The 11651-nt window shown below is 50.8% G+C and overlaps 1 protein-coding gene across 1 annotated transcript in view; it reads left to right on the top strand.

Moving 5' to 3' along the window:
- Positions 1–1762: 1762 nt before the first annotated feature.
- The window catches only part of PARP1 (poly(ADP-ribose) polymerase 1), a 31473-nt gene continuing 21584 nt past the window's right edge, over positions 1763–11651 (top strand). Inside the window, exons 1-4 of the mRNA XM_061350500.1 lie at positions 1763–1941; positions 5089–5251; positions 6100–6218; positions 7258–7472. Of these exons, the coding sequence (XP_061206484.1) occupies positions 1822–1941; positions 5089–5251; positions 6100–6218; positions 7258–7472 (617 nt within the window). The 5' untranslated portion in view covers positions 1763–1821. The remainder of the gene's footprint in view (positions 1942–5088; positions 5252–6099; positions 6219–7257; positions 7473–11651) is intronic.

Here is an 11651-nt window from a genome sequence, read left to right as displayed (position 1 = left end):
GAACTTTGGACAACCATTAGTTATTGCCACTTTCTTTGCTTGTTTTCATGCAAAGAAAACAAGCCTGAAAGTGTCTGTGTATGGCTCTGAAGACTGCTCCTTGGAATCTCACAGATCCCTGCTGGTCTCTAGGCTGCAGGCTGTGAAGCAGTGCTTTGGTATTGAGACAGGGCTGCCTTTCCCTTAGAAGTAGAAATGGTCCCAGCCAGAGGAGACACTAACAAGAAACCATTTCTCTCTTGTTCAAACTCCATAAATAAATATGTGTATATATATATATATATAAGTATTTTCAGAGAAGCTGGACAAATTCTTGAAAGAAAAATTCCCCCCAGGACGATGGCATGCAGGAAATCCCTGCACCACAAATCTCAGGAGGCTGGCAAACACTTGGGAGAGCAACTACTGCTTGCTTGGCCTTTCTTGTGTCAGCTCTTGGGAGAGGCAGGATCCGAGTTAAACAGGCTCAGGCCAGAGTAATTTGCTTTTCTCATGGAAAACCTCGGGTGGAGCAGGATGGCAGCAGGTTTGCTGAAATGGGTCAATGCAACTTTTCACCTTCAGACTGAACAGAGCCACCGGCAGGCAATGGATGGGGTGCAGCCACCTCCAGCTCCTGGTCAGATCCTCTAGATCAGAGCCCTCTGGGGTCTTTCACTTTCCTCCAGTGTGGGACTGATCCACCCCTGATCCACTGTGTCTGCTGCAAGAACTTCTGTAAGAACTAGAAATAGGGAGGGTGCTGTGGTGACCGCTTGTACCTGATGGTGTGTGCGCAGCACCATCTAGTGATTTACAGTTACAGTGATTTAAGTTTGGTTCTTCCTTCCCCAGGGATGCATCCAGGATACCTTCCATCCCCGGCACTCTGCTGGCTACAGGGGGTTGAAGGATTCCTTTGTTCACAGCAAACGTGTGACAGCCTGGGAGGTGGGAGGTGGGAAGTGAAGGATTAAAGATGTGTTACGCGTTACCATCTCGGGCCACGCAGGTTTGCCGCGATGCTGGTGTGCAAGTGCAGTAGATACCTGTGAGGTGTCTGAAGCCCACCCGGGACCATGCTTTAGCTGAACCCTAATTCCAGAATCGTTATAAAACTAAGGACAAATATCAAGGGATTGGAACAATTCCAGTGTTCCCCTCTTCCTTTCTCCAGCGAAGCTACGGAATCAATGCCCTCTGCTGATGCTAGAGGATATTACCGTAAGAGCGAAAAAAGCAACATTGAACTCATCGAAGCGCTCTTTCTTGCTTTCTCCAGCAACCATACTGTTATCCCAGCGAAACTGGAGGAAACTCCGCCTTGAGTGAAATCCTGTGACCAGCAATGGCTGCACGGATCTCCCAAGGCTTGGGCGCTCCGCTCTCCCCTGCAGGCTCTGCCTGGGGTGGTGGGGGAGCCGACACGAACCCCCGATTCCTCCCCGGCTTATGGAGCCGCTGGTTCCAGGGGCTCGCCTGTAGCCTCCCCAGCCACAGCGCTGGGAGCTGCCGTTCCCCGGGGGTGACCGCCACCGACCGGCCTCACCTCCGGGCACGGCCCGCTCAGCCCAGGGGCGGCCGGGCTGTAGGACCCCGCGGCGCCCGACACTAGGGCGCCACGTGACGCGCCGCCTCTCCCACCCCCCATTGATACACTGTACCAAACCGGAACGTTCCAGGCGGCGCCAGGCGCGTCGAATCGATCTGCCGAGTGGCAGATCAGGCCGGGCGCTGTGGCAGCGGGGCGCGCTCGGCGCTCGGCTAGCTTCCCCGCGGCCTGGCGAGGGGGAGGCGGTTGGCGGGAGGGGGTAGCGCGGTGCGGCGCGGTGTGTGGCAGCGATGGCGGAGCCCGCGGAGAAGCTGTACCGGGCGGAGTACGCCAAGAGCGGCCGCGCCTCCTGCAAGAAGTGCGGCGAGAGCATCGCCAAGGACTCGCTGCGCCTCGCCCTCATGGTGCAGGTACCGTGCGGCGGGGCCTGCGCGGCGGGGAGGGCGTCTGGAGGTGAAGCGTGGCGGAGGGGCGGCCCGGGGGCGCTCACGGCGCTCTTTGTTGGCAGCGCGGAGCGGGGAAGGCGAACCGGGGGTCTCGGTGGTTCTGTGCCCCGGGAGCGCTCGGGGTGTTTTGTGTCGGGTCGTGGGAGCGTCTGCGATGCGGGGCGCGCATGTGGGGCGCAGAAACCGAGCCCGACACGCGTTACAGCGGGGGGACGGCTCCGTGCTTCCACCTCGGTTTCCCCTTGAAGCGGGGCAGGGCTGGGGCTGCTGGCAGTGTGATGCGGTTGTGCAGCGCACGGAGCGGGGCTGTGCTGCAGTTGGCAGTCTGGGAGCGAAGGCGTGTTCTGCTGTCAGCCGTCCTCGGGTTGTTTTGCCTTTTGGGGACGAGACTGATGCGGTTTCCTCTCAAAACGAAAGGCGCCGTCTGGCTTCGGAGGGCTGGGAGCCGTGCACGGAGCTGGGCTGCCTGAAATCGCGTCCTGCGGTGCGAGATGGGGAGGGAATCGGTGTCTCTGCAGGGAAGGCAAGCGCCGCTCCCCTGAGGGGATGAATAGATGCGCGGAGGAGTGAAGCACAGCCTCCCTCGCCATTCCCGACCGGGTGACCCTCGGTCTCTGCTTGGCGAGGGAGATGAAGGAGTTCTTGCAGCATTCGGGTGGTGCAGGGGCACAGCGGGCTGAATCTGGTGTGTGCCGCAGTGTCTGGTGAAAGATAAACGGTGCCGATACGTGTATCTATGGAGAACTAGCAAGGATAGGGTGCGGACGCTGGAGCGAAGCCCTGCGCCCTGGCTCCCGTCGCCTGAGGAGCAGGGGCTGAGAACAGCGGCCGAGAGTGGTTTGTGCCCCAGGGAGAGGCTGCTCTTGGACGTGAAGGGCTCAGTTGCCCCTTGCCTGAGTTGCCCGGGTTAGAGGCAGGCGCTGATTCCCCAGGGAGGAAGTCCCTTCCTCTGCTTTTGTTCCCCAAAGCCTCCATCCCTTGGGAAGGATGTGGAGCCATTCGGTGTCAAGCTGCAGCGTTTGCTCACACGCGTTCCTGATGCCTTTTCTTTTGTTTCTCCTGCTGCACTCTGGAAGTGTCCAATCTCCCCAGCTCCCACTGCTGCTTCTCCGCTTCCCTCACGTTTATCATCCTTTCCTGTTTTCCCCAGTAAGTTGAGGTGCTGTGGCCTTTCCTCAGCCTGCCGGAGCGCAGCATGTTCATGGAGTGTGGTTTCGTAGGGTTAGCTTTATTGAGTGATCTCCTGGGGGCTGCTGAGACCGTGCCGTCTCTCACAGAGCCAGTGTGTTTTGGCCAGCCATCTCCCCAAAGCTGCTGGTCTTGCACCAACCACCTATAATTTACTGCTGCTTCTCCCCACTGCCAGTTCTTGTGCTGGCACAGCACTTTTCACACCCTGCTGCTCAGCATCCCCTCAGAGGCCCAAATTTCACTAGAGCACACATCCCCGTGTTTCCTCTTGGGGAAATCCCCTGTAGAACAGCCTTTGCACTGCCGGCAGTGCACTGATGTCTACAAAGCATGCATAAGAAATTAAAGGGATGCCCAAACAGTCTTTACCTGGGTGCCATTTCTGTTATAACCACTGTTTGGTTTTGGTTCTGAATGGCAGTGGGATGCTCAGTGTTCTGCACCCAGTCCCTGCAGGACTAGCGCAGCTTCCACTTTTGCTTCCAGCTGGAACTGAGCGGTGCCTGTTATCTGCATGTGCAGTGTGAAGGTGAATCTGTGTCTCCTTCTTCCATAGTTTGTTTAGGAAACTATGGTCTAGAGATAGGTGAGCTGGGAGAAGTTGTGTAAACAAGGTCTAGCTCACTTGCAGGTTTCATTTCCCATGCAAAGATCCACTCCCTGCTTGCATGGTTGATTTAAAGATTGAGCCATGTCTGCCCCTTCCTGTGACCTGCAGTGCCTTGTGCCCCCAAAGCCTTGTTTAGGGACAGAGCCATGAGGGACTCCAGGAGAGCTCCAACTTTCAGTGCCAGAGCTGCCTGTGACTTCCAGACGCACTGAGAGCTGCTGTGGTGCTATGAGGCTAACTGGTAATCCTGGCTTGTGGGAAGAGTCCATCTGGAAATGCTTAATGTCCTCTTACAGTTTTGGTTGATGGTCAGTTGTATTTGGGGCTCCCAGCTCTTCTAGTCCCACGCTGTGGTCTTCAGAACCCTTTCCTCATTCTTCCTGCTCATATATGCTGTTGTTATCAGCTTGGAGATCTCCCTCCTGTTGGTGATATGGAGAATGCTTTCCTAGGTCATTAATTCTGTATCATTGCTAATGATAATTACACAGCACTCAGTATTATTAGTACAGCAGTTGTTTGTGTGTTGCTTGGAGCCAAACCACTGCATGGTTGTTTTGTCTTATGGGTCACCAGAGTGATGCCAGGTTGGTACTTAATGTGTGTGAGGCAAGAGCAAGTGGAACACTTCCAAGATGAGGCTGATGCAAGGCAGCGTGTTCTGCACCTGCGTTTTGGGAAGCATTTGGGTGATGCTTCTGCCCTGCTCTGGTGTTTTCCTGAAGTTTTGCCTTTGGCTCCTGCAGCTCCCTCAGGGATTTTTCCAGGCCACAGTCCTTGGAGCTGCTCTGTCCTGTCCTGTGCTTGGTGATAGGCTCTAGGGTATGGACCCGATCACCTTGCTGGGGAGGTGGCTCTCAAAGGGATGGTGTGGTACATGGCCAGCAGCCTCAGAGGGGGTTGTAGCAGCTGAGCCACGTGCTGTGACTCCTGTTACTTTTCCCACAACCTCTGTTGTGCTTTGCTCATGCCTACAGATGATCTGGTTCTCTCCTTGTCTGCTCAGGGTTGGTATGGCCATGCTGAGGCTATGACCTTTCTGTTTTGAGTAAAACAGATGGACTAAGCAGCAGGGTGATGAACTGGTTAAGCTAGGTAAATGCGTCATCCATGTCTGTCCCATCTGGGATCTCTTCAGCAGCTTGTCTGTCATGTTAGATTTTCTTCTTAGACTTTGTCCTAAATAGTATCAGTCTCCTAAATATATATACATCTAAAAATCACTTTACTCAGTCTTTTATCTTGTTTTGTTTTCCCCTCCTTGATCCTGTCTTGTTGCTTCATCCTGCCACAATGTGCTTTCTTCCTAGTCTCCCATGTTTGATGGCAAAGTCCCTCACTGGCACCACTACAGCTGCTTCTGGAAGCGGGCTCGAATCGTATCCCATGCAGACATTGATGGCTTCCCAGAGCTCCGGTGGGAAGATCAGGAGAAAATCAAGAAAGCCATTGAGACTGGAGGCCCTGGAGGAGGTAAGCAGAGGTCTCCTGGTGTTTGAAGGTTCAGATGGAACCGTGCTCCCTCTTCTCAAGCTGTTATTGTGGTTATTTGGTGGCTGTGTCTCTTCAGCAAGTGATGTTGGAAGAGTTGGGGTGGTGTCTCTGCGTTCCAGGGCTAGGACACTGACAGCATCGTGTTGAATCAATGAGGGAAAAAGCCAAGTCACCTGGCAGATAGATGTATTGCCAAATATTTCTTGTTATCACGATTGGTGTATTTTGTTCTCAGTTCTTTAACAAATGCTATTATAAGTATGTTGTTTCAGTGGTACCTTCACTGCAGTGTATGGTTCCAGTGGCACTTTGCATTTGTTAACCACTAACTGATGAGTCGGCGGGGGGGGCAAGTGGGAAGACCTAAGTAAGACCAGACTAAACTCACTGTGTCTCAGTTGTAGATTGATGTTTGCCTGTTGAAATGTAGAAATGCAGAGGGAAACTGGCTGTGGGAAGAGGAGTTCTGCTTTGAAGCAGAGCTATTTGTGACTCCCGTTACAGTCAGGTCTTCAGTCAGATCTCATTTTGCACTGCTTTCAGGGAACAAGTAAAAACTGTTCAGCTCTGTGCACCCTTGAAAGTCTTTTAAAAACACTAAATAAGCAATCCTGTACAGTTGCGACTTGGCTGTTTTGAAGAACTCCTTCTATTATGAAAGCACTTTTGGACATGGAGTACTTACCTTGCTCTGTGCTCACATTCTTGACAGATGACTTGAGGGAACACAGGTTTATTAATCCAGACTGCTAACAATCTGGGACACAGCATAAGAAAATAAGGGAATGCCTTTTAAAGCTGAACTCTGTAGTTGCTTTGTTCTCCAGGAAAAGGAGGGGAGCAGGAAGGAGGTGGCAAAGCTGACAAGAGCTTAAATGACTTTGCTGCAGAATATGCCAAGTCTAACAGGAGCACTTGCAAAGGCTGTGAACAGAAAATAGAAAAGGTAAAAAGACTTTTCTTCTCCATCTCTTCTTTTCTCCCACCATTTCCAATTCAAAGAGTGACTTTTGTAATTGCTTCCTGTCTCTCCTCCATATGGAAAGCACTCGCAGAGCTGCATTTCTGTGTCTGAGGAGCAGCTGTATCCTGGACAGCTGATAATAAAGACATCCCTCGGGCGCTGTAGCCTGGCTTCAAACCTGCTCATGCTTCCTTTCACTTGGGTTTTAGAGCAGACTGAAACACTGCTCACCAGCATTTCTGTGGCAAGAGAGCTGCTGCTGACTGCAGCTTTTCCTGCTTGTTGCAGCACTGCAAAGATGTTGGCCTCCTCCTTAGCCAGATCAGCTCTGTCTGTGTGCAGCATATCCATACTAAGTCCAGGAAAGCAGACAAAAGCAGTGATGCAGCTGTGTATCTGATACATGTCTTGGTGCTCTACCTTTAAAGACTGTTGGTAAAATGAAGTTGTGAGCCTGAATAAACCAGTTGGGTAGAGTTGATAAGGACCAAACATCAGTGCACTGAGGTATCCTTGGAGGTATCCTTGTATCTGCAGAAACATTGCTGACTTGTGTAGATGTTTCCTTGTTGGAGCATGAAGTATTGCAGTCTAAAAGCACCCAATCCAACTACTCATGGGGCATCTGAAAAGTAATTTGCCATAAGATGGGGTGAGATCATATTAGTGCTGGTGCTTGACAGGTAGGGACATAAAGTTTCAGAGGTGCCTCACGGGGTTTGGTTATGTGAGTGTTGCTTGGTCAGGCTCACTGGGAGTTGGAGTAAAAATTACAGGGTTGCCCCTTTTGAGTGCTTTTTGAACAAAAAACTGTCTAAAAAGCTGTGTGTTGAACCTACAAAGGGTATTGAAGCAAGCAGAGAGACTGTGGTGAAAGGGCTTGAGCAAAAGTTGCAGGCTTTGATAGAGGAACTTGCTATTTTACAGGTGTTTAGGAAACATCATGTCAGTAACTTCTTAACACCCAGCTCCTTCCATAATGGCCTAACAATTGCTCTTGTGTTGCTTTAACCTCCATCAGGGCCAGATCCGGATTTCCAAGAAGATGGTGCATCCTGAAAAGCCGCAGTTGGGAATGATCGATAACTGGTACCACCCAGACTGCTTTGTGAGCCGCCGAGCCGAGCTGGGCTTCCTCCCGGTGTATGGGGCCACCCAACTCCTGGGCTTCAGCATCCTGAAAGCTGAAGATAAAGAAACTCTGAAGAAGCAGCTCCCAGCTACCAAGAGTGAAGGGTATGTGGGCAGTGTAAGGAATTGCATAGTGCAGAGGAGCCATGGATTTGCCTTCAGATACATCCACGATGAATGTTTTGTTACACCTTTGTTTCTGTTAGGGTATTGGTCGTAGGAGGAATTGGTCCTTCCTGTGACCTTAGGCAGATGACAGCAGACAAATTCCCTATCCCTGGGAGTGTGCAGTCCTCTTGCCTTCTGTGATTGCCTTGAGAAAATGCACAGACCAGCAGCTGTGACTTGGAAAGCTGATGTAGGGCTTTCAACCATAAAACAATGCATGCTTCATACAAATGGATGCTGGACTTTGTGCCTCCCTGTGTGATGCTGTTATCAGTGATGGTTTCTCTGCTCTAATCGCTTGTTTGAGAATTGATTTGACATCTCTTATCTATGAGCTGCTGATCTGTGACAGGCACTGAATCTGATAATGGTGTTTACTGACCAAGTGATGCTTACACTTGGATGCTTTTGTTTGCTGAATCTTTTGTGGTGTGCCTGAAATTTCCTTGGCTTACATTGAAATTCTTAGTGGAGGTTCTTGACAGGACTTGTGCTGACAGAGAAGCGCTTCCAGGTGACTTGCTAGCTTTGGTCAATCCTCCTCTGTTAATGAAGGCTTTTGTTACTTGTTTTTGAAGTGACATTGCCTAGGGTCATGATTCATAACACAAGCCAGTGTTGCATTATCCCCATGGGGCAGGAATGTTAGGTGGTTTTTGGGTCCTACAAATACGAAAGATGTTGTCATTGTAAAACACTGGGCTTCTCCATGCACCTTGTAGACTGAATTCAGCTTTATGTGAAATGGTTCAGTGAGACTGATGTCAGGTTCTGAGAAGCTGTAGCCACATCAAATCTGTGCAGTGTTTGTCAGTATTGATCCTCCAGATACGTGCCAGATGGTCGTGGTGTGCTGTTCACAGCCTTGTGTGTGTGAATTCCATCCTCAGCCATAGGTAACAGGGCAGAGTGCACATCAACTGATCTATGTGTTTTTAAGAGGCTGCAGCTTCCACCCTTCATTCTTGGTTGGCAAACAGTTGCTCCAGAACATTCAGCAGTGGTGGGGGTGCTGTGGGGAGGGTCCTGCAGTGCTGCAGGAGCTGGTCAGGTTCTGCAATTCAGCCTCATAAGACTGAGACAAGCTGTCTGCATCTGCCTGGCAGCCTGCTGCTGTCTTTTCATACAGCCATTTTACCTCAGGGTCTGTTACAGCATGTAAGTCCAAGTACAGGGTTTTAATGCACTTGCAGCTTTACAAGCAGTCCTTTGCTTTTTGTGCCAAGGTGCGTGTTCTGCTTTGTCCTAGAACAGTGTGTGAGTTTAATAGGGTTATTCGTAGTTTTTTCCTATGTCTTCAGCAAAGCCCTAGGGATTTGACTGTGCATGTGTTTCTCATCTGCCCTGACTCTCCCTTTCTGGGCCACTTCTGGGATGCCCTGCAGAATGTGGAGGCATTTGGAAAGACAGGGCACAGCGTGGTTTGCCAAGTCACTGTGTAAATAAAAGCCTAGAATTGCAATGGAAGAAAACTCAGCGTGGTGATGTAGGGTGATTGAACCAGGACCTGAAGCCAGAAAAGCAGCAGGACGTCTCATCTTTCCTGCTTTCTAAGCACTGCATGAACAAGCCCCTCAACCGTGAAGGTGCTGGCTGGCTCCTACTCTCCACTACTTCTGCTGTATGGGCTGTGTGCTTTAGCCAAGGGTGTTAAGGGTCAACTGGAAAAACAGTTGTCTGTTAAAAAACTGAGAGTGTTAAATAAACAGAATGAGTGGGGAGGGGTGGTGTGCTTCCTACCTGGAGAGTGCCTGCCAAGAAAGCACGGCAGTTCTGGAGCAGATGAAACACCCCAGCAGACTGAATGAGATGCAGTTACCTCGGATAAGTCATCTCATGCACTCAGTCAGATAATGATGTTAAGGGATCTGTTGCAGGTGAGATGCTCAAAGTGATCTTTAAGGATGTTTCTAATTGTGCTGCAACCAGATTATGTAGTGACTCAGGTGTCTCTGCCATTCAGAGGTGACACATGCAGGTTTGTGTGCTGCTTCTGTGTGTCTAGGTGGTACTCTTGAGGGGGAGCTGAGGCTTTGGGACTGCCCGGTCTGTAAGGGTGGCAGTGTGATGTGCCTATTGCAGATGGGAGAAGTGAGGTGCTGGGCAAACCCCTTCCCTCTGAAGGGCAAAATGGGAAGGTTTCCTGTAAGGATCCCGGCTCCTTTCCTTGGTCATCTGTAGGTGAGACATGCTGACCTTCCCCTGGACTATGGGCTCTTGTGCCTGAGCACCAGCACTTTGAAGCTTGAGGAAGGAGGATCTTGTGTCCTTGCCAGTAGCTTCTCTGTGGAAAGAGTGCCTGTTTACTGATGTAGGGAGTGAAGTAGCAGCTTGCAGGTTCCGTTTGACTGTGCTTCTTCAGTAGCATGTGGCATCACAGCTCCTTCCTGCATTTTCTGCCTCTTTTGTTTGGGTGGGATTAGTGCCCCAGACAGGAGCAAAGTGTCATTCTGGAGATATATCATGCAGCATCCAGTTAACTGCTGGGGTTTCCCGAGGCAGAGGGTGAGTACTCACCAACAGTCTGGCCTTGCATTACAAGGAGGGGAGTTCTTGTTGCTCCCTTTGTTGGCTGCTTGCTTTACCCGGGGTCGTTGTGACTGTCCTTTCCAGCCATCATTTTCATTGCAGGGAGGTGAACATGATGTTAAGGAAGGGCCAGGCTAGAGTGGAATAGTTCACTTTCCTCTTCATCTTCTCAGAAGTTGGAATAAATCTTGTAGTTGTGTATCTTCCATGAAGGTTTTGTTGGCTGGTAAATACCAAGCAAGGTGTTGGGTCGTACCTGTTGAATGTGGGAATGCTGTCCCTTCCCCAGCAGGAGAAAGGATGTACACAGTAGCACCCAGCTCCTGCTGTTTGGTCCCAAGGACAGAAGATAAAATGGTGTGTGTCAGTGAGAGTGTGTTTTGTAGATTGTTCTAAAATGTGCTGGTTTGGGGGAAATTCGCCTTCATTTGAGGTGAATTCAGCTTTGCCATTCCCTTCTCCAGGCTGTATAAAATTAATCAGTGTTTGCTTTAAGCCTTGGGCACAGCCAGGGACAAAAGAGGTTTTATGCCTCTGTGCAAGCAGGATGATCCCTCCTGCTCTGCAGTTTGTTCAAGTGGCTGGAACAGGTACAGTAATCCCTGTGTCCAGGACAGCGACCCGCAGTCCCCTTGACTCAAAGGGAAAGCTGCCAGAAGCGCAGGTCCCTGCTGGAAGTTGGCTGCATTCCCTGGGGCCCCTCTGCAGAATGATCACCTTCCAGAGGCTGGTGTGCTGGCTGGCTCTCCTCCTTCTGGAGAGGGGGAGACAAGTTACAGCACGGGAGTGAGCGCTGGCAGGCTGCCGAGGGAGAGGCACCGCAGATGCACAGTGTTTGGGCACCCACCCCAAGTACTCAGGTTATTACTCGTGGCTTGGGAAGGTGCAGCAGAGCGCTTTGCATTCAGGCTGATGTGTTCTTCCCACATTGTGTTGTATGCCCATGACTCCTAAAACGTAGAAGTCATTGCCCTTGTGGCAGGGCTCAATGATGCTCTGGTCTTGCCCTTGTAGGGGCTGCAGCTGGGGAGCAGAGTGGACTTGCTTGGCATGGATGCTTTTGAAGACATGGGGCGCTGTGTGTACTGTATCCAGTCCTGTGATGCTGGTTGCTGCTTGTCTGTTTGAGAACACAAGCTGGTAGCATACTGTGGCTGTTGGGTCCTCTGAGTGTACCTTAGTCTGATGGGCAGGTGGTGACCACCGCAGATAAAATGAGAACTTATCCCAATCTTAGGGCCAGGGCAGTTACTAGAACGTACAGGTCTCTCAGGCATGAATGTCTGGGAGAGGAGGACCTTTTGGCATCCTCCTTCCTGCAGCTTTATAGCTAGTAAACTGTCATACAGGGTTAGTGCTAATGGTAGCAAAGAACTAGAGAGTGAAGTGTTTAAAACTGTAAGCAGAGAGCAATTGAGAATGTCAACTTTATGGCTTAACCATCAGCCACAGCTTATAAAGTTAAGACGAATGCTTTCTTGAGAGGAAACCTGGCTGATGTTTCATAACAACAGCAGCTCTGTTGAAATGAAGAGCGAGGTCCAAGCTGTGTTCATGCTCTGCCTCCAGTGGCAGGTCCATCCTGCC

The sequence above is a fragment of the Neopsephotus bourkii genome, unplaced genomic scaffold (genome assembly GCF_033783945.1).
Source record: "Neopsephotus bourkii isolate Nb327-2 ecotype Australia unplaced genomic scaffold, CSIRO-AGI_Nbou_v1 NB_518, whole genome shotgun sequence".
Lineage (NCBI taxonomy): Eukaryota > Metazoa > Chordata > Aves > Psittaciformes > Psittacidae > Neopsephotus > Neopsephotus bourkii.
Note: the sequence above shows the minus strand (reverse complement) of the source record. Positions and strands in the feature narration are given on the sequence as shown.